At 41.9% G+C, this 27,861-nt stretch overlaps 1 protein-coding gene across 1 annotated transcript; it reads left to right on the forward strand.

The window, feature by feature from the left end:
• Nucleotides 1–2,580: 2,580 nt before the first annotated feature.
• On the forward strand, nucleotides 2,581–27,861 carry LOC142209852 (phospholipase A2 inhibitor and Ly6/PLAUR domain-containing protein-like). Its single transcript, XM_075278896.1, has 5 exons — nucleotides 2,581–3,168; nucleotides 14,543–14,674; nucleotides 16,754–16,900; nucleotides 17,446–17,589; nucleotides 27,250–27,861. Exons 1-5 carry the CDS (start codon nucleotides 3,126–3,128, stop codon nucleotides 27,441–27,443), a joined length of 660 nt encoding a protein of 219 aa, XP_075134997.1. The 5' UTR covers nucleotides 2,581–3,125; the 3' UTR covers nucleotides 27,444–27,861.

The raw sequence follows: 27,861 nt of genomic DNA on the forward strand, positions 1-27,861 counted from the left end.
CGTTATTCATCACTGCAGGATTCAAAGCCATTACTCTATTTTCATGCTGTGCTGCTGATCATGTCGCCACAGCTACCGCCCCCGCAACCTTAAATCATTTTGATTTCCCATCTCCTTTCACAAAGGATTTATTGTTGATGGCTTCTTGTTTTGGAAAACTAATTCCTCATCACTTTTCAACTCGGTTCTCGCAGATACAGCAACAAACCTGTAGCACTTACAAGTCATCAAGATGAGCTAATTTTCTATAAAACCATTTGCTTTTTTGCAGTATAACCACTATATGTGTTTAAAAAAACTATGAGCATGCACCTTGCCTAAAAAAGGTCACATTTTGAGGATTTTAAATATTAAATGTGAAAAAGCGAGTGTCAGTGCAGTGTATGGTTAAACTCTGTGTTTGTACCCTCTGCTTACCATTTGTTTTTCCATAGACCTACATGGCACATTCACTTTCACATAACCTTGACAAACAGCTGTGTATGTCCTAGCGAGCTATAAACTTGATAGATAGGTTCTCAGGAGTCCTAAGAGTATTCTACACTATGTATTATAGATAGGTTCCTAGGAGCCCTAAGAGTATTCTACACTATGTTTTATAGATAGGTTCCTAGGAGCCCTAAGAATATTCTACACTATGTATTATAGATAGGTTCCTAGGAGTCCTAAGAATATTTTACACTATGTTTTATAGACAGGTTCCTAAGAGTCCTAAGAGTATTCTACACTATGTTTTATAGATAGGTGCCTAGGAGCCCTAAGAGTATTCTACACTATTAGAGTAGTGCTATACATTCTGCCAATCAACGCTGGTTTTTCTCTTACCTTTAGAAGTCTTCTCTGTGCAGCGTCCCCGCGTCTTCTTCCGGCTGGAATTCACTCTGCCTAGACATCTGGCCTAGGCAGAGTCGACTGCGCATGCGCAGTCGGCTCTGCTCAGGCGTCGGGCTGGGCAGAGCCGACTGTGCATGTCCGCGCATGACCGCACATGCGCAGTCGGCTCTGCCTAGGCCCCGATGCCTAGGCAGAGTGAATTCCAGCCGGAAGAAGACGCGGGGACGCTGCGCCGAGAGAAGACTTCCAGCCCGATCGTCACTTGTGGACTTGGTAAGTATAATTTTATTGAATTTTGCGTAGCCCCGAAATGAGCATTTCCCCCCATAGACTATAATGGGGTTTGAAATCCGTTCGAACAGTTGAACAGTGTGCGGCTGTTTGAATCAGATTTTGAACCTCGGACATTTTAGTGTTCGCTCATCTCTATACATTATGTTATATAGATAGTTCCTAGGAGCTCTAAGAGTATTCTACACTATGTTTATAGATAGGTTCCTAGGAGCCCTAAGAGTATTCTACACTGTTTTATAAATAGGTTCCTAGGAGTCCTAAGAGTATTCTACACTATGTTTTATAGATAGGTTCCTAGGAGCCCTAAGAGTATTCTACACTATGTATTATAGATAGGTTCCTAGGAGTCCTAAGAGTATTCTACAATGTGTTTTATAGATAGGTTCCTAGAAGTCCAATGTTTTAATACAATTAAATATGTGGTTTGTACCAAACTTGTTCAACCTGAAACAATACTTGGTGCTGAACCACCCAAACCTGAAAATGAATCTTGAAAGTTTTGCCTATCCCTAGTCGGTAATTATCTACAAGTTCATAATTGTATCCTTTTCAGTACCCCTCCTAGGCAACTGCTTCCTTCAATTTCAAATCCTGGCCAGTGTCGAATAGAAGTTTCTTTGGTCCACCACAATATGGGGTCCAACTTCCCAAAACACCTAAGAAACATACCATAGCATCCTTCAAATTTGTGTCTTCTGCTGGACCATTATTGTGTTAGGCCCTGGTCAGAGGATCTATAGGTAGTCCAGACACTTCTCCTGGTGCTGGATTATCAGATATTCTAGGTTATTGGACAGTTATGGAATTAAAATATAAAATATTCCAGTATGTTTTTTAATGAGGGGAGTCTCATGTATGAGTTTTCTTTGCCCCTGGTCTTCAGGATATTGGACATTGGATTAAAAAAAAGTTTGGTACAGAGAAATGCAACATTATAGTATACAAAGTAACAAATTGTAACAAAGTAATAAAATATAATTTGGCTTTTAAAGAAATCACCAAAAATTCTAAATTTATTGCAATATGTTTAGAAGCCAACTTCGGACATTTTGATAAATTTGTCGCAAACAATAGACCTCCACCCTCCACCTAGAAAACTGTGATACATCTGTGAACCAGTATAAGAAATTTTAATTACAAAATAAATACATGCACTAATAAAACTTAAGCCAAGTCAGAAAACTGGACTAAGAAATGTTCTCGTAATAAATTGGCCCCAATGTCTAAATGCATCTTTACAAAAACATCAATTTCTGCTCTTTTTTCCTTGCCCCGCACGATTTCTATACATTTGACCTACAGCCCCTTGGCTTGATTAGTCAGTGTTAAATTTTCAGCTAATGATACACCACATATAAGCCTGCCCAGACGTGCACATTTGGCTCACGTAACTCGCTCCTGTCAGACAGGGGTGTGTGTATTTCCTAACCAGGGACCAGAACAACAGTGATTATCTCCTACGCAGCAGCAGCAGCAGCGCTGTCCCTTCTACTCTTTTTGAAGTCTCCTTCCTTCCCTCTTCGCTCTCTGTGCACTTGCTCTCGAGACCTCCTATGTCATCCAGTTCATCATCTGTCTACTGCTCACTCGTTGCTTGGGCTTAAAAGGGTCAAAAAGATTCAAAAAGACTTTGGACTTGAAGCACCTGCCAGTCGAAGATTTTTTTAAGAAGTCTGTTTTCTGCAAACTCGTGTTACGTGCTTCTTCCTCGTCACCTCAACCTACCTGGAAAAGTTTCAAAGTCGAGAGCTCTTGCCAGTTCGATCTTGTCAAAGAAGGGCATCTACGAGCGTCGCCAGGGGGGATTAAAAGAAAAAAGGTGTATTGTGGTTGAAGACTGCGGTTTGTTGTGGTACATACAAGGTGGAGCGAGGAAGAAATAGGCTGACACATGGAAACTTTGTCTTAAAGATCTGCAAAATCATCCTAAGATTCTTTATACATTAAGCTGCTCTGGACACTTGGCACCTTCTTCATCTGCAGAGGGAAGAAGCTCCATGATGTTCGTGCTCGTAGTCTGTTCTGCTCTACTAACAGCAGGTAATGAGGCGTGCCTCGACCGACCAGGTCTCCTAAGGTTTTATTAGACGACTTGAGCTGCCTTCTAATCATTTCTTGACTGTTGGTTTGGTTTGAAAAAATTGGAATCAAATTTTGAACTTACAGTAATTTTGAAATTTGCTATTTTTCCTTTTTGCATAAATTCAAGTAATCGTAGACTTATAGGTATAGAAAGTTACGGAGACGTAACAAGGCTGAATATGTCACTTAGACTACACATGGAATTCTGCCAAACTCCGATCTGAGAGATAACTGTATCTGTTTCTCGCCCGTGAAAATTTGACAAATTGGTCCATTTTTATTGGTTGTTTTGCATGTCTTTGTTCGGTGTCCTTGATCTTCATGTTTTTTTCTTACTGGTCCATTTGTAATGGATGTAACTTGTACGTCTGTCTGTTTTGAGGTCCATTTAAAAAAACACCCATTGATTTCCAATGGATCTTCGTGTCCAACTATAGAACATAGTCCATTTCTTCCGTCCATCAAACGGACACGTGACTACACATTGTAACTTGTTTATACAATGTCCATGGGACGGTGTTAAAAAAAAATGGTGGTCATTGATTAAGATCCAAAAATAAGGGATAAGGGCTTAGGATAAAGCAGTAGATCTCTCTGTCCCCTATATAGAACTACATATCATGCTATACATGTCCCCTGTTTGCTCTGCTATATCTGATCTTGAACCTTGTATTGACTGACTGAAGACTGGTTACATAACCGACATATTGAGTTGGTTATCGGAACCTTTTGTATCTGTGCTGTATTTTTGTCCTTGGCAGCTACACAGGGGTGAGCAGCCAGGGGACAAACCTTTTTGGGACAGATTTTGAGAGGTTGCCAGAAAGCAGGTTCTACGGTAACTGTGTATATATAGGGACACATTACCCAGATCCAAGAATATCATCTATAGTATTGCGTAGTATATGAAGGATCGGTGTTATGTTCAGTATATAATGAGGATAGATATTCTTTAATATGTTTAGGCAAACCTACGCGGGCCGAGAATGGGAAGATTTATTCGATGAATGTGAAGTATAAACAAAGTGCTGAGCTGTATATATATATAGATCTGTTCTATCACTGGTTTACTAAGGTTTACATAGATATGGAGATGGCTCTTGTGCTTGAATCCATAAGCTGACAAAAATCCTATGTAAACAATAGCGCTCGGTAGACTTCCATTATCTGCGTTATCTTACAGTGGCATCCAAGCCCTCCACCATCTGCTCCGATACAAAGAGCAAAAGCTACTTGTGTAAACAGACGTAGCAGAGCTGAATGTGTCACTGAACTATTTCTTGTATGCAGCATGTTAATACACTTATACCACTTCTACATGGCGGTCATAAGTAACGGGTGAACTCTGCGAGATTAGTCTCATGAATATTTGCAAGGTTCTTCCTCCAGTTTTATGTTCAGTCCCAGCCAAAGTGCTATTGTTACATTCTTGGGCCTCTTCAGATCATAGAATATAATAATCAGAGCTGGGGGTGGGGGAGGGGAAGACCAGAAAAATAAAAAAAATATTGATATTCACCTTCGATTACCTCTTGTGGCCTCTCTCGCGTCATCTTCTGGCTTCTCCAGCCCTCCATGGAGGTGTCAATGGCACCAGAGGACAGTGCTGATGTTAGGACACTTGTCTCAGAGTGTCCTGACTCTGGCATGCCCTATGTGACTGCTGAGGCCCAGTCACAAACCTCATAGATTCCCGGCACAAGTCACATTAACGGGGAAGTTGGAAAAGTGGATGTCACATCAGAACCCCGGTAAAGCAAGGACAGGTAAGCAGAATGCTACCCAATGCTGCGAGAGAACTCTCCAGCGCCGCCTCCATCTTCTTCAGGAACGGGGTCTTGACGCATCTTCTTCCTCAGGTTGGCTTCAGACTTCTAGGCCTTGGGCAAAGTCGACTGTGCATGCCCGCCGGCTACAAGAAAATGGCCGCTTACAATACTGTGTACGCGAGCATGCGCAGTACGCTCCTGTAGTTCTATGGCCATAAAGGGTTGTCCAACACTATGAAATCGATTGCTGTGGCCTCTTTTCTGCGTTTTACATTGTATAGTCTCTTCACACCCTAGAGTATACTAAGCGTAGACCCAGGGAAGGTTTGGAAAAATAAAAAACACTGAAACTCACCTTCCTTTACCTCTTGTATATAAAAAACAGAAAGACAGCACCGCGCTGTATATAGTGTAGTAATTAGAGAAGATGTACAACAATCCAATATAAGAATCGCTCTCACCTGGTCGGCTTGTGTAATTCACAACAACCGTTTGGGCTCCGGAACCATTTAACAGGGGGTTCCTCCCTGGGTGAGTTCTGAGCTACAGTACCCAATCACCGATGGTGTGTGAATAGATGCAAAGGACCAGGAGCATAGGACTGCGCTTCACCCATTAGGTTCAAGATAGTTTCATAAAACTTTATTGAGGTTCACAACACAACGCGTTTCAGGTCTTACTGACCCTTTCTCAAGTGTACAAGAACTGCAGTAATGGAGTTGCACTAGGGTGTGTCTGCCATCACCCTATAAGCTCATAAGCAGTTCTTGTACACTTGAGAAAGGGTCAGTTAGACCCAAAACGCGTTGTGTTCAATAAAGTTTTATGAAGCTATCTTGAACCTAATGGGTGAAGCGCAGTCCTATGCTTCTGGTCCTTTGCATCCTTTACCTCTTGGACTCTCTCTTGGTGTCCACTACACAGCCCCTTTTGGCCTCTTCTGTGACATCACAGGCCACGGGGTGATCCTGGGACTCATTTTGTTACTCAAGGGGCCAGAGGAGGCCACAATATACTGTAATAATATCACTTCCAGCTTGGACTGGGCAAATTCTATCTAAAACCAAACCCCAAGGTAAACATTACAAATATTCGCAAAACAAATCCTTCAACATTCACTCTTCTGTAGTTCTGGCCAGCGATTGCTAGTTGGAGCTCTATACTCCTTGAGAAGATCCTGTGGTTCACAGCTAAGCCCTAGCTAAGATGGGAGTGGAGATGTACAGTACAGTAGGACTTGTCATCAGACCCCAAAGATCCTCTACACATAAGAAGAGATAGCCATTAAAATTGACACAATGACATTATGGTTGGGTGGTGGCTGGTTCCAGACTTTTCCTTGTAGCCCAAAAGCTTAAAGGTACGCCGGTGAGAATTATACATAATAACAGGATAATAACAGGATGAGGCAGCCGGCACAATGAGAGATGAATAATAGAACATGAATGATTCTTTGTACCTTTTATCTTCTGGAGAATTTATGGGAAAACATTGGAGAAGCTCGGGGATTAGCGGCAAAGACCACAAAGCCATTAGGAAGTTTTCTCATGAACCGATGTCACCTCTACTGTATGAAGGATACAAAAAAGGATAACCTGTAGGATCAAGAACTGAGGTTATGCAACTTTGGCTAAGTATAGAGAAAAAACCCCTCATACAGTACTGTGCAGAAGTTTTAGGCAGGCGTGGGAAAATGCTACAGAGTAAGAATGTTTTATACAATGTTGGACAAAAGTATTGGCACCCCTGCAATTCTGTCAGATAATACTCAGTTTCTTCCAGATAATGATTGCAATCACAAACTCTTTGGTATTATTATCTTCATTTAATTTGTCTTCAATGGAAAACCACAAAAATAATTGTCAAAAAGCCAAATTGGCTATAATTCCACACCAAACATAAAAAAGGGGGCGGACCAAAGTATTGGCACTGTTTGAAAAATCATGTGATGTTTCTCTAATTTGTGTAATTAACAGCACCTGCTACTTACCTGAGGCACCTAACAGGTGGTGGCAATAACTAAATCACAGTTGCAGCCAGTTGAAATGGATTAAAGTTGACTCCACCTCTGTCCTGTGTCCTTGTGTGACCACATTGAGCATGGAGAAAAGAAAGAAGACCAAAGAACTGTCTGAGGACTTGAGAAGCAAAACTGTGAGGAAGCATGAGCAATCTCAAGGCTACAAGTCCATCTCCAAAGACCTGAATGTTCCTGTGTCTACTGTGAGCATTGTCATCAAGAAGTTTAAAGCCCATGGCACTGTGGCAGAGCATTGTAAGAAACTCATTGATGGTTACCGGAAGCGGTTGAGCTTTTTACACAGCACTGCTTCCACTGGTCTTACCAGATTCTTAGCTTTACTTTGACAACCACTTATACGAAGAGAAGAGGATCCTACAATTAGTTTATTGTGTATGTAAGAAGTGACAAGATACGGACCTCCTCCGATGACTCCTGGGTCATATAAGTTGAGGTCCATGGTATCCTGTATGGTAAATGCCCTTGTTGACCGGGAAAGTCCTAGAGAGGAACCTGAGTCATCTGCAATGAAACATTCTGAGGAATTACTGTAGGTTGAGCAATGATTGAAAGGTGTCGTCACTCTACAGACGGGGTGTGAAATGTGACTATTCAGGGTTAGGTCTGTGTAGAAGGTTAAAAACAATAACAGAAGTGGCTCATCTATAAGAAATATTGTTCTTAGGTTTCCTCTTGAAGCAGATAAGGTTTTGGCCTCTCAAATTTCTTTTCCATGAAAAAAAACTACATTTAACACATTACCTATTGTAATAGGATCATAATATCTCCAAGCCACTGTGTTATAACAGTCAGCAGGTGTGGGCCAACAGGGTCCCCTAACCACTTTCCACCCTTTTAATTCTCATCTCAGGCCATGCATGTTGCCGCAGGGAGACTACCAGATCCTTACTATAGATTGGCGAATTGATTTGGGTTCCTTACGAATGTTCAAAATTGTTACAAATGCTGATTGGAGATTTGCCTTAGATGAACTAAAATGGCATTCTCTTCAGACCCCAGAGTATAATCGGTGGAGGCCCAGGGAAGTTGACAAAAAACACTCCTTCTGACAACCGGCGCTCTTCTGTGATGTTATCGGTACAGTTTCAGGGCTGAGACCTATGATTGAGCCTCAGTGTTCTTCCAGGCATGCTAAGCATCATGACATCATGGCGCTCAGCTTGCCCATGTACCCACTATGGCCCTATTACAGGCCATGGCCGTGACCTCCAAGCTGATGATGTCACAGAAGAGTGAAAAACATCACAAGAGAGGTGCCAGATGCCGTGAGGAGACCCAAGAAAGTTAATGGAAAGTGAATATATTTTTTTTTTCACACCTTTCCTGATCCTCTATCTATTATACTATGGGATCAGAAGAGACTTCAGAGTATAACAATGTCGCTTTTCACTTTGGTATATCTTTGGCTTTGTTTGCCTTAGAGAGCTTGAAATTGGATAGATAACTTCCTAGGAGTCCTAAGAGTATTCTACACTATGTTTTATAGATAGGTTCCTAGGAGCCCTAAGAGTATTCTACACTATGTTTTATAGATAGGTTCCTAGGAGTCCTAAGAGTATTATACAATATGTATTATAGATAGGTTCCTAGGAGCCCTAAGAGTATTATACAATATGTATTATAGATAGGTTCCTAGGAGCCCTAAGAGTATTCTACACTATGTTTTATAGATAGGTTCCTAGGAGCCCTAACAGTATTCTAGGTTCTTAGGATCTCTAAGTATTCTACACTATGTTTTAAACCAATTTAATGTGTCATTCATACCAAACTTGCTCCTCCCTAAAAGAATCGGTGACCAGAGCTGCCGAACCTGAGTACGAAACAAGTATTGGTAGGTTAAAGACGTGTATAGCATGCTGGAGGACGAAGAACTGCCCAGCATGGTGTCTATACCTCCTGGGAGAATTGCTGAGGTGGGAGGTGCAGAATCTTGACATTACAAAATATTACAGTAAAACAAGGAAACAATGTAAATAAGGAGGTGGGTGATTGGAGGAATTGATGGGTTATTAAACTTGGAGTTTTTCTGTTTGGAATAAAGACGACTACAGGCCGGGGTGTAACTAAGACCTTGCACAACTTCTCTTCACAGCTGTCATTCATGTCCCATCTCTACATTTTGAAATTGTTTACATTTCTGTTTCCTTCTCTATTCAGGGTCAGCTTACCACAAAGACTCCTTCACAATATATCTGTACACATAAGCTTTACATCCCCATCCCCCACATAACAATTTTGTCCCTGTTTAAGCCACAGCCTCCATGGTAGAATCCATTCTTGGTTATATACTGTTGAACCATTGCTATTTTTTGCCTTTGAAGGGTTAATTATCTCCTTTATGACAGATTAAGGCTTTGCATCATAAATCTTTTTTATGTGTCTCATTCCAGTGCACCAGAGGGCAGGGGTCACCAATTTACAATGAAATGATCATTAGACAGAAAGAATCCCCAGCACTTGTGGGTTAGGGAGACGTGCGGGCCCCCCTGACGTTTGGGCTTGATTGCAGCTGCAGTGATAGTGACCCCTATAGTTACTCCACTGACTACAGGGTGACCTATTACAATGTACAGATCTATGAATGTCCAGAGATCCTTCCAATGATCTTCTTACACCAAGTCCTTTCGTCATGACAAGCGGCAACGTTACATTATTACCATAGATAGGGATTCTTAACGGTAAGAGCGGCGAGACTATAAAACTTTCTGCCACAAGATCTCGTCCTGTCTTATTTTTTTTGTTCAAGCTGACTTTTTTGGAAAGCAATACTATCACAAATTACGAGAGTTATGAGATCCAGATTTCTGGAGATGGGTCAGAGATTTATTCGGCCATATTTGGAGTCGAGGAGGAATTGTTTTGCTTAACATTGGGCAATCCTCATTGTAGGGATTTTTTCCTTCCTATGGGTCACAAGGGTGGTACTTGTGGACTGTCCTTGTCACCCATAGGAAGGAAGGTTGGACTTTATGTTCTTGTGTCTTTACTGAACTTTGTCAACTGTATCACTCTATCAAATATTCAGTAGACCATGGTGGAATGAACTTTGAGTAGAACCCACCTACGGTGTAGAAAACCTGCATCAGCTCTTTTTTGCCCTTCTCCATTCGATGCACAGAACCATAAATAGTCTCTTGAGGTAGCTGGAGTGTATACAGCGATGATCTGCAACTGGAGGGTGGACTTTGGAAAGTAAGATGACGAACATGTGACAACCCCTAACATGGGACACTCGGATGATCAACTATCTGAGCATCAAAAAATTTACCTGAAGTGGAATTGACTCTATTGAGACCTTTAGGTCCTTTAGGTTATTAGGACTCCAATGGACAACCATTGGCCAGAACATAGAGATGAGCGAAACTTGTGAGATTCCTTTTGTGAATATTACTGATATTCACCCACCCGCTTAGTTTGGGACAAATTTGTCTCTTCAGATCCCAAGGTATAATACTTGGATGCACAAAGGGAGGCACAGAATAATATACACTTATACTGATAATCCCCCACCATCCTGGGCTCCTTGGCTGCATCTGGAACTCCATTAAGGTCCTTGTTGGTTGTCTTTCAGCATCTTCTGGGGTGATGTCATGGGCCTCGGGGGAATGCTGAGGCCTGTTATTGGGCCGCAGTGGTCATGTAAAGTATGTCTATGTCATGACACTTGCAGAAGCTCAAGGGAAGTACAGAAACATAATAAACACTTAGATCCCTGCACACAGTATTATGCCCCATAGTGGCCCCTGCACACAGTATTATGCCCCATAGTGGCCCCCGCACACAGTATTATCCCCCATAGTGGCCCCCGCACACAGTATTATCCCCCATAGTGGCCCCTGCACACAGTATTATGCCCCATAGTGACCCCTGCACACAGTATTACCCCCCATAGTGGCCCCTGCACACAGTATTATGTCCCATAGTGGCCCCCGCACACAGTATTATCCCCCATAGTGGCCCCTGCACACAGTATTATGCCCCATAGTGGCCCCTGCACACAGTATTATACCCCATAGTGGCCCCTGCACACAGTATTATACCCCATTGTGGACCACCCATAAACGATTATTATACTCCGGGATCTTTGCAGACCCCAAAGTATAATGATTGGAGACCCAAGGGAGGATATACAAATAAAAAACACTGTTACTTACCTCTCCTGGGCTCCGGCGCACTCCCCACTGATGTCGGAAATCTTCAATGATGGAAGAGACGTTACTTGATTTGGGCTTGCGTTGTGATGCATAAGGATGCAAGCCTAGCTCACATGACATCTGGGACGTAACCAAGTGGGCCCGAGGCCCTCCAGAGCCCAGGAGAGGTATCAGTAATATCAGTGTAATATCAGTGTTTTTTATATTCCCTCGTTTCTCCTGGCCTAACAATCATTATACTCTGGGATCTGAAAAGATCCTCGAGTATAATGATAGCAGTTTTTTGTGGGGTACACGTGCCTGTGGCCTTACTTACCAATCCCAACTCTTGCTCACTGCCACCTCCGCAAAAGGGGAAGTGCCGGAGGCCATGAGCAAGAGGCAGGATCTGTAAATAAATAAGGCCTGTTAACTGCTGAAGTAACAGCCTATTGAGAAAAAAAAAGAAAATATGCAGCGATAGTAGCTGCCACCAGGCCCCCTAATGTCCCGGGCCCTGTGGCAGCTGAGAACTCTGCTGTCCCAATAAATACACCCCTGGCCTACGGCCTGGTAGCATCTATTACCTCTGCACCCTCCAATAGCTATGTCCCACTTACCTTCCTTCATCTCTTCTGGGCTACCATGTGGTGGGCGACCACTGAGGCCCAATTACATGCCTCAGTAGTCCTCCAGTGGCCGGTGACATCACCCAGGAAGTCAGTAGAGGGCATTAATGGAGCACCAGACACTCTAAGGGAGTCCAGTAAGGTAAGTATCTGTGTCTATTATTTTTCTGCACCCCTCCCAGGTCTTTTCTTCAAATACTCCAGGGATCTGAACAGGCCTCAAAATATAATAATGATCCGTGAGAATAAACCCCCCAAAATTTCTGGGTTTTTTTGAAAAATTCATATTGAACCTGACTTGTTACAACTTGTTACATCTGTATAGACCAGTTTTATAGCGTTTGTAGGTAGTATTTGGCCGGGTTCCTAGATCACACCTTCTACAATTGTGCCTACCAAGCATCAAAAGATTATCTCATCGAGGGATTATTCATCTGATTAGCGCTACGTGACCGGCTGCTTGTTCGCAGTCATGTATTCTTATTAATTTTCACCATTCTACGGTATAATACTGAGCTCATATGAGACACATGTGGAATTTATTTAGCTCTTGGCACATGCGAGCAGAATTACTAACTTCCTGAATTCTGCTCTGCCAAGCTCAGGGGAACCACAGCACGTGTCTGCAGCCTGGCAAGGCGCCATCGTATACCAGAGGCATTCGCTTCATTCCTCTACAATATTTTCTTCGCCTTGTCAAGCAAGAATTTGACTTGTTGACTTTTTTTTTTTTTGCTATGAAGTGGGTAAAGGGAATATTTCTCAGCTGGCAGGGGTTGTCGCCTATTACGTTTTTACTATGGTCATAAATCTGATTTATGGAGTTGTGAACCCTCTCTGAGCTGAGTCATGTCTGACAATCCGGCTGCTATGGATATTCCATCTGACAACTATTATTTGTGCGATAGAGTTATAACACACTAGATGCCCATTAACCCGTCTGTCTGAGATTACTCAAGCTTCAGGTTAAAGGGAATGCCCACTCTAGAATACCATTGGTCAAGTGCAATCCTAAAATTGTGGCTGCCTCAGCTGTCACGTATAGGGAGCTTTGGAGCTGTATGTGGAATTTAGCAATATAAGAGAAGCCTCTGGGCCTACTTTTATCTTATCCTGAATTTGTTTAAGAATTTCAATTTCTCATAGAACCAATTCAATACATATAAGTGACGGTGCACTGCTGTCGGCGCCCTGTTCTTCCCGGCGTCAGTACCTGCCAGGTCTCCTCTGTGTCATGTTCCCATCCACTTGGTGTTCTCCACCACCATCTGGAATCGTCCTCTTCCTTCTTACATGCACCCATAAGGGTATCACACTGGCACTCTGTTCTTAAATACATTAGCTGATGCACTCTACCAATCCTTGCCGGCCCTACCCTGTACTCAGCCCTCTACCATCCCTAATTGTAGGTGTTCCTGATGGTGTTGGGGCTCCTCACTATCAATATCTGACTATTTGTCCTGCCTGATACCTTTGTCACCTGCCCTGACCACCTGCTTGTACCTTGTCTTTCTCTAGCCCGAACCCCTGATGCTTCACCCATTGGGCCAACTGCTACCAATACTGGGACCACTTCGCTAGGTAGCAACCTAGAAGTCTCCCCCAGCAAAGTCCAGATCCTTTACCAGGAAACAATACTCACTTATAGGTTGCCCAAAGTCTTACTGGTTTTATAACTATGGGTCCACAACTCAATTAATAATTATGCTAGCAAAAGACATTAAAAGCTGCAACTCATGTCACACCAACTAGATGGCCATACATAGACACGTAGGATAAACATCTTCTGACGGACTATCAAAAGTCATGTTTTTTGTTATGTGTCATGTCATGAACCAAATATCTGGAAATATCCAGCCAAGAGGAAAGCTAAGGAAGGACAAATATGTTGATACCAATATATTACTAATACTCTAAATAGCTTTCACGCAACCCTGAAAGAATCGTAATCTTGTGTAAACTGCCCCAAGGTAGATCGTTTCCATGGTCCCTTAGTAAACAGGAAGCCACAGATGGCTTTAGCTGGTTTAACTAATCTTAGATTTGCATTGTGTTTTGCCAGAATCTATTCCATTGTGTTGGTCACATTGTTCAAAACATTCTACAAAAGGGTTGCCTTTCAGAAGAGTCCGGTGTGCTCAGGTGCCTTGGAAAGGTTTACTTTGTATATACATGTCTGAAACAATGTTTCCAGAAACCACAAACTGATTAGGTGTATTTATTCTGAAAAATAATCCAGAAACCTGGAGATCTCCTTACCTGACCTATCATCCACGCCTCTGTATAGATGTCAAATCTGGCCTCCTATTGGATGCATACAACATTGGTCATATATTATATTTAGGCTCATGCACCCTCTTAGGATGGAGGATCTTCTGGACTGGGCCTTTTTTTATTTACGTCCTGGAACATCCAGGACTTTTTGATGTTTCCACTTTCTATGCTCCAAGTGTCCACTACAATATTCTACCGAATCACAGTCATTCTGAAATACATGGTATGCTCTATAGATATTCTATAAGTCTATGAGCCTATCCTTTCACTGAAGGGCTCATACGTTTACCCATAGAAACTTTCTTTTCTGCTTCAAAAATTCTATGTTCAAATGAAAATGAAATTTTTTTTGGTTCATGTCTGACTATTCACAAGACTGAAACGATAGAGTAGCAGAATTGTTGGAATTTTATATTGATCCTTAGCAATGTCTTTGACCATTGTCCAATTTATCGAAACTTACTCTAATTTTCTGTTTTCCCTCAGCTGCCGCCCTGCAGTGTGAAGTATGCTATGGCATCAACAAAATTAGCTGTTCCGGCCACTATGAGACGTGTAAATCTTCACAAAATCGCTGTATGATGACCCTCACCGAGACGTCTCTTAAAGATACTAACGGTAAGTGAATGCTTAATAGCAGTAAATTCTAGATTATTGTGAAAATTATCATTTTCAAAAAAAAAAAATTAAGAATTTGCTGTACAAAGTCAATTGTTCTATTTTTGCATGTGATATGTTCTTTCATCCTTTGTATAATTTTATATGGTATAATGGGTGTTGGTCACTATTGTTTACTGCATCTCCCAGCAGACATGGCAGCCAAGTTACCTTCTCCACATGCTGTCATTCCCTGCCTGCCCACACTTCCATCCACATACACTGCCTGACGCTCCTTCCCCTGACATGCTTCCCCATGCCTCCCTGGTATCTTTTGGCCTCCTTTATGATGTCATGGGCCCTGGGTCACCACTGAAGCCAGTGATTGGATTTCAGTGATCATCTGAGGACATCAACATCATGCAGAAGGCCAGAAGACCAAGGGCCACCTAAAAAAGAAGGTTGGGTGCTGAGATGGAGCCCAGGATGGTGAGTATATTTGTCATAGTTCTCCACCTTCTCTGGCCTCCAATTATTAGACTCTGGAGCCTGAAGAAACACCAGTGTATAGTAAGAGCACTTCTGGTTCTGAAACAAATTATGTGGGCACAGCACAAGTTTTGCAAGGCTTGCCCATCACTAGTCTAGATTAGAGATGAGCGAGTAGTTAAATACTCGATATTCGATATTCGTTTCGAGTAGCCCCTCAATATTCCACTACTCGAATTGAATATCGAATCCTATTATACTCTATGGGGGAAAAATGCTCGTTTCAGGGGTACACAACATTCGATCAAATTGAACTTACCAAGTCCACAAGTGAGGACTTGAATTCAGTGTCTTCCAGCTCTGAATTCACTCTGCGAGGTATCAGGCCTGGGCCGAGCTGACTGTGCATGCCCGCACTACAAGAAAATGGCCACTTACAGTCAAAGCGGCCATTTTCTTGTAGTGTGGGCAGGCGCAGTCGGCTCTGCCCAGGCCCGATGCCTGACAGAGTGAATTCAGAGCCGGAAGATGCCGCGGGGACGCTGCGCGGAGAAGACTTCTAAAGGTAGGAGAAGAACCAGCGTTGATTGGCCGACTCTATAGCTGGTTCTGCATCAAATTTTTCCATTCGAATAGCGAGTGGTACTCGATCGAGTATGAGTATTTCGAATACCGTAGTATTCGATCAAATACCTACTCGATCGAATACTATTCGCTCATCTCTAGTCTAGATCCTTGTATAGGGTCACTTAGAAAACTCCCTTAGGAGTGACCCTAAGACAAACTGGTTTTATGACATGTTGGCTAAATGCCCGCTGTCCATTACACCCCAAAAGGAAAACCAGTACCATTCAGTTCTACATTGACCACATCTGACCCAAACAACCAGTACCCTACTCTTTAATGGCAAGGGGAAGGAACTCTGCAACAGAGCTGGTATGTCTGATATCCCTTGTCATGTTTCAAGGTTCCTTAGGGTATGTTCACACGGCAGAATTTGCATTCCACGTGTAAACATTCTGCGCGGCTAGCCGCGACGGGATGCCAGTGCATTGCATTGGCATCCCATCGCGGCATTCTGCTCCATTAGTGGAATGGGCTAATCGGGAGGGAGTCTTGCGCCGCAGACGCCGTGGCTGAGTCAGCTGCAGAATCCACAGCAAGCAGAGTCATCTCGCTACTAGCTAGTGGAAAAAAGAAGCGAGCGTCTCCTATTGAAATCAATGGGAGCCATTTTTGGCAGGAGATTTTGAGGCGGATTTTGCGTCAAAATCCACTGCCAAAAAAATCTGTGTGAAAAGACCCTTAATGGGTCAACATTGACGGTTATCTTCCTTGTAAGAGCATTATTTTGGATACTTTTTGTGATGGGACGTTGTTTCTAAGACTCTGTACATCAGCAGGAGCTTTGCAAGGAATAACAGTACCACCAAGATATTGTCAAAGGGGAAATGTCTCTACGTCACTCCCACCATACCATAAAAGCAGAGGAAACGGGGTTTGTGAAACCCAGTAGTAGGTCTTCCTTCTAGAAAAATTTTTGCAAGCTTGACAAATATTTCATCCAGTAGATTCACCCAGATATTTTCATTCTACTCTGTTCTATTTTAGGAGAAATGAAAAGTGCAGTCCTGGAGAAATCCTGCGGTAGCGTCTACAACTGTAGTCATCCTGCGACTCTAACCACAGAGGAATTCCACGTGCGAGTCACCACAATGTGCTGTGACCAGGACTTCTGCAACAATGTCACAATGGACTGTATGTACTTCATGTCTTCTTCTGTGAATGAGGGAAGGGTGGGTCTTAGCATGATGTAGGTGTTACCTATTGTGTTATTTCCTATAAAGGTACGAAATAGGCTTCCCTTCCTGTGTCTACTCACATTATCATACCCTACACATAGACCGGTAGTCTCCATATTGTCGGTCCTCAACAATTGCAAAAATACAACTTCCAATATACCTTGAGAGCTGGAAAGTAGAAGGTTAGAGAGCACTCATCTGTAGACCTATTCTTTTCTGGAGTATGACCATTGGGTATATTCCTTCCCCACTTGCAGAACCTACTATCGATGGAAGTCTTTACAATGTTCAGTCTTGTGCCATTGTGATTATTGGTCAAAACCTTGACCTTAAAATTCAAAGGTGCTGAAGGGTCGTGAAAGGGTTTGTAGACGTTGATAACCCTACTACTGGCAAAAACAATGACCTTAGTGTAGAAAACATCCCACCAGTCTCCATACCTGAGCCTAAAATAGTGATGTACTCTTTCATTAATTTCCATTTTTGTTTTTTAAATTTCAGACAAACAGCGAAATTCTACATTTAATGGGATGGCCTGTCCATCATGTTTTGCAAAAAATTCTCAAACTTGTGATGTGAAAACCCATGTAAACTGCACAGGAGGCGAAGAGCATTGCGTCCACTATCTAGCCACCCGGGAAGGAGGTAAGAGGCATGCTATTTTGCAGTCTAAGTAATCCAAAAATTGTCATATTTCTTATTTTCCCCCTTTATTGTTTTTAGTTACTGTTGAAATCAACTCTTAAGATTGTGGCAACTTCTTAAAGGGATCCTATCACTCACACACAATTTTTTCTAGGTACCACGTCGGAATAGCCTTAAGAAAAGCTATTCTTCTCCTACCTTTCGTTGTCTTCTCTGTGCCGCCATTCGCCTACAATCCCGGTTTCTCTTGGTATTCAAATGAGCTCTCTTGCAGCACTGGGGGTGGGCCCCAGCACTCAAACAGCACTGGGGGTGTACCCAATGCTATGAGAGAACTCTCTGTAGCGCCACCTCCATCTTCGTCAGCAGCATCCTCTTCATCCTCTTCTTCTGACTTCTAGGCTTCGGCCTTGCACAGAGCAGACTGCGCATGCCCACAGGCCACGAGAAAATGGCTGCTTACAATACTGTGCAAGCGGCTATTTTCTCGTGGCCTGTGGGCATGCCACAGGCCACGCTAGAGAGCTCATTTGCATGCCAAGAGAAACCGGGATTATAGGCGAACGGCGGCGCAGAGAAGACGACGGAAGGTTTCTTAAGGCTATTCCGACGTGGTACCTAGAACAAATTGTGTGTGAGTGATAGGATCCCTTTGGCCTTCCAAGTAAGCTCAGAAGAAGTTTAAACACCAAAAATGTGTGATAAGCTTCTATTGAAATCAACTTCATGCCCATATCTAAGACAATCTCAAATATGAGGTTCAGATAGAGGACACAGGTCAGGCCTCCTCCAATGTCTCCACCATTTGTCATAAGCTAACAAAGAGTGGAACTGACCATCGCCTGACCTTTACTTCTCGCTGATTAATCCCCAGTGACCCTTTGTTATTCCCCGACATCAATACACCATGTAATGTGTAATTTCTTGTTCCATCAGAATATTTTGTAGCACCGGTGACTCACTATTGAATACACTTAATTGAATATCTTTCAACAACCTAAGATGTTTTTGCAATTTAGATTTGGTTTAAAATTTTGCCAAGTAGGAACCAATTGTATACACAGAGAGGGTCTTGTTGATGTTTTGTAGGAAAGGGTGGACGCCGGACGTTCCATGTCAAGGTCCGAGATGTTTAGATCTTGTTGTAATGTTATAATTTAACATTTATTAATCTTCACATATAAAAAGTTGCAGGACCGGGACGAAACATCAAAAGGACACAATCTTGCAAATTCTTGGCACATGATAAGTCGTTCATAGATGAAACATTAGGGAAATGATGTTCGTTCAGTTATAGGGATCATCAGATCGTGTTTGGTTAAACACTGAACCTAGAGATGAATGTAAGTAAGAGATGTTAGAGTTGCCCTTAATGTTTGCAACGTTTCCACTGTGATTCCAACACAAAGAAACAAAGCTGTCAATCTCCTGCTGATCAGCTCTGTCTCCAGCTGGGTGTGGGGCTAAGCCAAGGGGTTGGGATGGACATTTTTTTTTTTTTTTTAAATGTAGATTGTGAGCCCCACACAGAGCTCACAATGTACATTTTTCCCTATCAGTATGTCTTATTTGGAATATGGGATGGAAATCCATGCAAACACGGGGAGAACATACAAACTCCTTGCAGATGGTTTTTTGCCCTTGGTGGGATTTGAACACCAGGACCCAGCGCTGCAAGGCTGCAGTGCTAACCACTGAGCCACCGTGTGGCCCCGGGATGGACAATTTTTTTGTCCTACTGTGGCAAAAAAATATTCATGCAACATTTTCAAAGACTTCATTGGCTTTTGGTGTCTTCTGTGATAAGGTATTGTCAAATTATCACGTTGCTGAAAGTAAAGTTAAGTAAAGTTAACTTTGATACATCTGCAATACTGCTCCAGTTCGTTGAGCCAAAGACTCCTCCAAGGGATTCACAAAAGACCACCGAAAGGACGGACAAACTTCCCAGGATAAGGGGGAAATTTATTAGGACGGCCATTCTGTACACCAGTGTTAATGGGGAAGGATGCATTGAGTTATTAGGTATCTCTGGTCTCTTATTCGGGCACCCTCCCAGGAACCAAGATTGGTCAGAAACTGGTGTAGGTTTTAGGTATATCTCTTGCAAGTAGAGATGAGCAAACAGCATTCGATCAAATTGGTATTGGTATCGAATATCAGGCTGTTTGAGATATTCTATTCCAATCGAATACCACACAGCAAATGCACTAAAAATGTGTCCCCTCCCATCTTCCCTGGTGCTTTTTTTGCACCAATAATTGTGCAGAGGAGGGGAGACAGGAATTACGACAACGGAGGCAGTGAAAAAAAAATCGGAAAAAGTAATTGGCTGCTGAAACCAGGTGACCTCCAATTTATACGAATGATGGATTTCAGATTCGGTTCATATGACACTTTGAACTATGTGATTGTGAGACAGGGACAGATGTACAGGCAGGGTTAGCTAGGGATTACCTTTATTTAGGGGGAAATGTCACTCACCCGGCTCTTTAGGGCTCTATCTGGTCGGGATCCCTGTCAGCTTGCGATATGCGGGAGCTGACTTTTTCCCATAGGAATGCATTGACCAGCATTGATTGAACGAATGCCATACAGTGTACAGCGTTCGGCCGATCAACGCTGGTTCTGCCGGAGGAGGCGGAGTCTAAGATCAGTCCACAGCAGTCTCCATTGTGGTCCAATCTCAGATGTAGCAGAGTTGACACAGCACAGAGTTAAGCGGGAACTTTCTTTTTCCCATAGGAATGCATTGACCAGAGTTGATTAGCCAAATGCCATAAAGTGTACAGCATTTGGCCAATCCACACTGGTTCTGCCGGAGGCTCGTCTGTGAGAAGGTGAAGTCTAAGATCGGTCCACAGCAGTCAACATTGTGGTCCCATCTCAGATGTAGCAGAGTTGAGCGCACAGTTCTACTACACCTGAGATGTAGCAGAGCTGTGTCAATGCTGCTACATCTGAGATTGTTAGATGCCCCCAGACATGCTTCCCCTGCTGTCCCAGTTGCATTCCAGAGGTGTTGTCATCATTTGCTGAGGTGTCATAGTGGACTTGGTGACTCTCCTGAGTCGAATGGTGGGATCCCCTAAAACAAAGCATTTTTCCCCATAGATTATAATGGGATTTGATATTCGTTCGAATAGTCGAATATTGAGGGGCTATTCGAAACAAATATCGAATATTTCACTGTTCGCTCATTTCTACTTCCAAGCTTTTTGGTTTAGTAAAGCTGTTGGGCCAAGGCACCCCACCCAAGCCTGCCGTGGTGTCTGCCTTGATCTGTCCACTTTCATAAAAGTTGCGAGCAAAGACTCAAGGGAAAATGTGGTGCGTCTATGGTGCAGCAAAGGGCTGTGCACCAAAGATGTGCCTCATTTACACCCATCTACACCAGAAAACTGGCATAGCTAGGTTAGTAAATTCCCCCATAGTGTCAGGAACCAGGCAGAGATGAAGACAAAGAACCAAACCAGAAGACAGTAATAAAATATCCAGGGTCAAAAACAGGAGGGTATGGCCAAAACTGAAGAAGAACAATACCAGTAGTCAAGGCCATAAGCCCAGGTGGAATCGGAAGAAGTAAAATTAGCAAGACAGGGGTTAAATAGGAAATTAGGCAAGATCAGTAAATTAGGATATTAGTAGAAAAAGGGGTAAGGTACATACAACCACCCCAACAGCAGAATGTTGTTTCCACCTTACAAGACGGCTCCACTTGAAAATAAAGTAATTGTATGTTTTGTAACTTAACAAGAAGTGACTGGAACCAGAGCTCCAATCATGTCCTGCACGATAATGGCACCCGAGGCTAAAGATCAGATCATGTTCCAACCTCAGTTACATTTGTATTCCTGAACCCTATCATTAGTGCTACTGGGCTGGGGACACCGATGTCTGATGTATCTCCACCACTAATATGTCACCATAGATAATTGTTGTGTCCTGTTATACCTGTCCTTAGATTGATGTCATGTCAGCTTTCACTACATAATGACTAGCTACAGATTACATTGATAACAAACAATTAGTTTAGCAATAATAACAATTACTTAGTTATTGCAACATTTACTATGTCAACATCTGCCCCATCAAAAACATAACCTAGTCCTAAAGAAGCAGCACGGTATTATAGCGGGTGTATTAGTACATGTAAGGAACAGTATTATAGTAGTTATATTCTTGTACATAGGAGGTAGTATTATAGTAGTTATATTCTTGTACATAGGAGGTAATATTATAGTAGTTATATTCTTGTACATAGGAGCAGTATTATAGTAGTTATATTCTTGTACATAGGAGCAGTATTATAGTAGTTATATTCTTGTACATAGGAGGTAATATTATAGTAGTTATATTCTTGTACATAGGAGTAGTATTATAGTAGTTATATTCTTGTACATAGGAGGTAGTATTATAGTAGTTATATTCTTGTACATAGGAGTAGTATTATAGTAGTTATATTCTTGTACATAGGAGGTAATATTATAGTAGTTATATTCTTTTACATAGGAGGTAGTATTATAGTAGTTATATTCTTGTACATAGGAGTAGTATTATAGTAGTTATATTCTTGTACATAGGAGTAGTATTATAGTAGTTATATTCTTGTACATAGGAGTAGTATTATAGTAGTTATATTCTTGTACATAGGAGGTAATATTATAGTAGTTATATTCTTGTACATAGGAGTAGTATTATAGTAGTTATATTCTTGTACATAGGAGTAGTATTATAGTAGTTATATTCTTGTATATAGTAGTAGTATTATAGTAGTTATATTCTTGTACATAGGAGGTAGTATTATAGTAGTTATATTCTTGTACATAGGGGCAGTATTATAGTAGTTATATTCTTGTACATAGGCGTAGTATTATAGTGGTTATATTCTTGTACATAGGAGCAGTATTATAGTAGTTGTATTCTTGTACATATGAGTAGTATTATAGTAGTTATATTATTGTACATAGGAGCAGTATTATAGTAGTTATATTCTTGTACATAGGAGTAGTATTATAGTAGTTATATTCTTGTACATAGGAGCAGTATTATAGTAGTTATATTCTTGTACATAGGGGCAGTATTATAGTAGTTATATTCTTGTACATAGGCGTAGTATTATAGTGGTTATATTCTTGTACATAGGAGCAGTATTATAGTAGTTGTATTCTTGTACATATGAGTAGTATTATAGTAGTTATATTATTGTACATAGGAGCAGTATTATAGTAGTTATATTCTTGTACATAGGAGTAGTATTATAGTAGTTATATTCTTGTACATAGGAGCAGTATTATAGTAGTTATATTCTTGTACATAGGGGCAGTATTATAGTAGTTATATTCTTGTACATAGGCGTAGTATTATAGTGGTTATATTCTTGTACATAGGAGCAGTATTATAGTAGTTATATTCTTGTACATAGGAGTAGTATTATAGTAGTTATATTCTTGTACATAGGAGCAGTATTATAGTAGTTATATTCTTGTACATAGGAGGTAGTATTATAGTAGTTATATTCTTGTACATAGGAGTAGTATTATAGTAGTTATATTCTTGTACATAGGAGCAGTATTATAGTAGTTATATTCTTGTACATAGGGGCAGTATTATAGTAGTTATATTCTTGTACATAGGCGTAGTATTATAGTGGTTATATTCTTGTACATAGGAGTAGTATTATAGCAGTTATATTCTTGTACATAGCAGTAGTATTATAGTAGTTATATTCTTGTACATAGGAGGTAGTATTATAGTAGTTATACACTTGTACATAGGAGGCAGTATTATAGTAGTTATATTCTTGTACATAGGAGGTAGTATTATAGTAGTTATATTCTTGTACATAGGAGGTAGTATTATAGTAGTTATATTCTTGTACATAGGAGTAGTATTATAGTAGTTTTATTATAGTATATAGAGGACAGTATTACAGTTATATTACTGTGTATAGAAAGTAGTATTATAGTGCCATAGTTCTATTCTTTGTATATAGTTTATTATTAAGCACTCTGTATGGTTTCTTTTGCACAGTATGTAAGTTTACTCATGTTGTGTCATGTTTCAATATACAATAAACACGAGACAATACATCTAGAACAAGTACAATATATCTATACAATATAACTAGACTTACTCAGGGTTGTAGATATACATGAAAAGCCCTTGAACAATATAATTATGCAATGTACAATATACTGTATTATATCATTAGATAATAGAGGATTATGAATTAAGGAGGACATTCCCATGGTATGAAAGGAATAGGAGACATAAAGCAGATGTTTAGCAGAGCCTTAACCTACAAAGCCTTGATATATTTTTCTAAATCTTTATGTGACATTTACAGTTTGGGTGTAATGAGGATTTACAGTCTCCAGCACACAGCTCCGCCTACTGGTCAGGGTGAAAACTGCAATTTTTAATAATTTGTCTTTCAATACAGTGTATAGAGGTTTTCATTAATCCTTTTTCATTGTATTTAGTAGTGACTTTGACTTACTGCATCGATTCATGCTTAGAATAGCCAGGTGGTAGATACGATATATCATAGCTCCATCACTATATGTGAATAAATCCCAACCCCCTGCCTATCAGTGATAGATTATTCCCGGCTTGTTTGCTTTTGGATCTTTCTGTTCTGCACTTGAACATGTTTCATCCGGTCTCATATATTATGGATGACAAGGTGTTTGCACGCATTAGTTTAGTAACAAAAGACAAAATATGCAGAGAGCAAACAAACCTGGCCGATACACGACTGGCAGGGAGTGACAAAAGTTTTAGGCAGTTGTGCTAATATGCTGCAAAGTAAAAATCGTTTTAGAAATATAAGGGTTAATAGGTTATGTCTGTCAATGATCAAACTGAAGTGAATGAGAAGAAAAGAAAGAAGTAAACTCCATGAATGTTTGGTGTGATCGTCCGTTACCTTTCACCAATGCTTGAAGTTTTTGAAGGAACTGGGCAGGGAAGCGCCATCTCAGAGAACTAAGCCCAGATCTTCTGTGGATGTTGCTTGCTCCAATCCATCTCCCTCTTCATGTCATCCCAGACAGACTTGATGATGATAATATCAATTTTCAATTTTAGGACTCCACGCTGTGTAGTGATTAAAAAAAATCCCCCGGCTACTTAGCCCTCCTGGTGTCCACTTACCTGCAGAGATCCGCTGCCGCTGGTCCAGTCTGGTCCTCTCTCATTGCCATGCCTTCAGAGCGCCCTGCGCGCCCCCGCCTCCCTAGGCTAGTGTTAGAGATGCTGGGAGCAGGCGGGGCTTGTTGTGGCTTAGGAGAGTGTGGGCAGGGAGTCGTGAGTGTATCACTCACGTCTCCCCTCCCAATACCCATCCACACTCTTCTAAGCCACAAGCCCCGCCTTCTCCCAGCATCTCTAACACTAGTCTAGGCAGGCAAGGGGGTGCAGGGCCCTCTGAAGGCATGTCAATGAGAGAGGATCAGATCGGACCAGTGGCAGCAGATCTGTGCAGGTAAGTTGAGCGAAGTTTGGCTCTCAGATGTAGCAGAGCCGAATATACAACACAGCAGGGAGGAAACAGAAGAGTAGTACGCTCCCATAGTAATGAATGGATGCAGCCAACATGCAGGGGGTTAATCGGTCGGACGCCAGCAAAGTCTGCATACTGGCCGCTTCCATTCACTCCTATGGGTGCGTGCTATTCAAAACGGGAGTTTCGAATAGTACTCGCTCATCTCTAGATACTATAGCTTTTCCCACAATGATTGGTCCGTAGCCAAGCATTGTGGGAAATAACCTCCGACATCGATCTGCTGGAACAGATCTGGATCGGAATTCATCGCCGATCGGAATCCGAACATTTCCGATCCCGATCGCTCAACCCTAGTAAAGATCCATTTGTCTATGCTATGGGTAGTTTACCAAAGACATGAATGGAAGGTTACAAATACACCTGGAGCTGTCCTTTAAGCAGGAGCCGTGGGTCATAATGACTAGCCTTCATCTCCTCGATTATACGGTTCTTAACCGAACATTCGGAGTAACGTGTAATAGCTTGTAGTAATTATAGCAACAAATAGATCTTAATTGTAGGATTTGTTATCGGAAATTTAGGATTTCTCAACAGATGTTTAAGAAACAATGAAATACAACAGTAGGATTATGTGATTGTGACAAGGAAGCGTATACAAGTGCAGGTCACACCTTGCGTAACTTCTCATTTCTTAACTTGCGTAACAGTAACTTTTTATAACTTAAATCTATGTATAAAAGTTTAGGCCAAACATTAGAGATGAGCAAGTAGCGTTCGATCGAGTAGGTGTTCGATCGAATACTACGGTATTCGAAATACTCGTACTCGATCGAACACTACTAGCTGTTCGAAGTTTAAGGTTCGATGCAGAACCAGCGTTGATTGGCAGAATGCTATACATTCTGCCAATCAACGCTGGTTCTTCTCTTACCTTTAGAAGTCTTCTCCGTGCAGCATCCCCGCAGCGTCTTCTGGCTGGAATTCACTCTGCCTAGGCATCCGGCCTAGGCAGTGCCGACTGCGCATGCGCGGGCATGCCCTCGCATGCGCAGTCGGCTCTGCTCAGGCGTCGGGCCGGGCAGAGCTGACCGCGCATGCGCAGTCGGCTCTGCCTAGGCCCCGATGCCTAGGCAGAGTGAATTCCATCCAGAAGACGCCGCAGGGGCACTGCACCGGGAGAAGACTTCAAGGAGAATCCAGCCCGACCGTCACTCATGGACTTGGTAAGTATAATTTTATCGAATTTTGCGTACCCCTGAAACAAGCATTTCCCCCCCATAGACTATAATGGGGTTCAAAATCCATTTGAACAGTCGAACAGTGTGTGGCTGTTCGAATCGGATTTCGAACCTCGGACATTTTAGTGTTCGCTCATCTCTACCAAACATACAAGAGAGCAGCCCAAGCTGGCCACCAGTAGGTTGTCAAATTGCCTAGGGGAGGTGAAAAAGAATCATACTCACCTCTTCCCGTGCTCCGGTGTCCTCCCACCACGATTTGGTCCTGCTGCTCCAATGTCTTCTTAAAGTGGAACTGCTCGCCAGCTGTGACGTCCCGGATCCCTTCCTCTAAGGTCACTGATTCGCTGATTTGGTGTCAAGGAGCCTTGGCCAGGCTTGGGTTGCCTTCACATCCATTACTTACCACCAGTCTTCTGGTCCTCCGCTAGGTTCCATCTGCCATCTTGATGATGACACTTAGCCCCATGAGATACTTGACATGAGACATAAAGATTGAGAGTCTTCAGTAGTTAATACCTTTTTCATGGGTAGCAAAAATGATGACAGATTGCAAGCTTTCGAGACTACTAGGTCTCTTCATCAGGCACTCAATTAATCCAAAGGATAGAAGGCAACTTTCGTATCGTGAGTGTCCAACCACAGGGTCTCCACCAATTATAAGACATGGGGTGCTTGAAGGGAGAATGCACCACTCTAGTCATTTCAATGGGACCACAAGAACACTTGGATATGCTTGGTAAATCCATTGAAATGACTGGAGCAGCACGCACTACTCAACTTCTGTTGACATCCCAGGTGGTGATGGTCCCAGTGGTGGGCCAAGTTGAACACTCTTTCCGGTCTCCTATAGATTTGGCTCATATTGTATATAGGTGATAACCAGTGTTTGTCTAATATCTTCTCTTATAGGGTCTACCATCACAGTAGCTGGTTGTGCCTCTGAGAGCATGGTGAAAACTCGCGGGGGAGCTGCCTTCCGTGGATGTTCCATCACCGACTTCCAAGACATGAAGAACAAAAACAGTGGGGAATCTTCTAGATACAATGTACTTCTGCTACCATTCCTGGTCATGCTAACCACCCTCTCAGTGTATTCAGAATAAGGACGACACCTGACCATATTGACGTCTGTGGTTCCTTATTGAATCTCCATGTGCCCTACAGGACCTTATGTATATGAATGTGGGGGACGAGATTTACTATTTAGAGCCAGGAGCTTCCTGAAGGTGTTGGAGAAAGGGATTTGACATTTCTAGGACCTTATCTCAGAAGCTTTGTCTTCAGTTGACATGACTCGGCCTACCATTATGGTCACTTTAAAGTCAAATATCAAATATTGTCAGAGAATTTTTGTAACTTTTTGGAGTTCCGATACTGGTGAAATTCTATGTATATCTGATACAGAATCTATACCATTTATTTATATCCATTTATGTAGAACACTGAAGACATAATGTGACAGATTTATATTTAATATATTTTTCCTGCACTGCTTTTTCATTAAAATACTAATCCTTCTTA

Source organism: Leptodactylus fuscus, chromosome 6 (assembly GCF_031893055.1).
Source record: "Leptodactylus fuscus isolate aLepFus1 chromosome 6, aLepFus1.hap2, whole genome shotgun sequence".
In the NCBI taxonomy this organism is placed as follows: Eukaryota; Metazoa; Chordata; class Amphibia; order Anura; family Leptodactylidae; genus Leptodactylus; species Leptodactylus fuscus.

Coding starts and splice junctions, on each gene's coding strand:
- LOC142209852 (XM_075278896.1), top strand. CDS start 3,126: ATGATGTTCGTGCTCGTAGTCTGTTCTGCTCTACTAACAGCAG. Junction 3,169..14,542: donor TTCTGCTCTACTAACAGCAG/GTAATGAGGCGT, acceptor GTTTTCCCTCAG/CTGCCGCCCTGCAGTGTGAA. Junction 16,901..17,445: donor CAACAATGTCACAATGGACT/GTATGTACTTCA, acceptor TTTAAATTTCAG/ACAAACAGCGAAATTCTACA.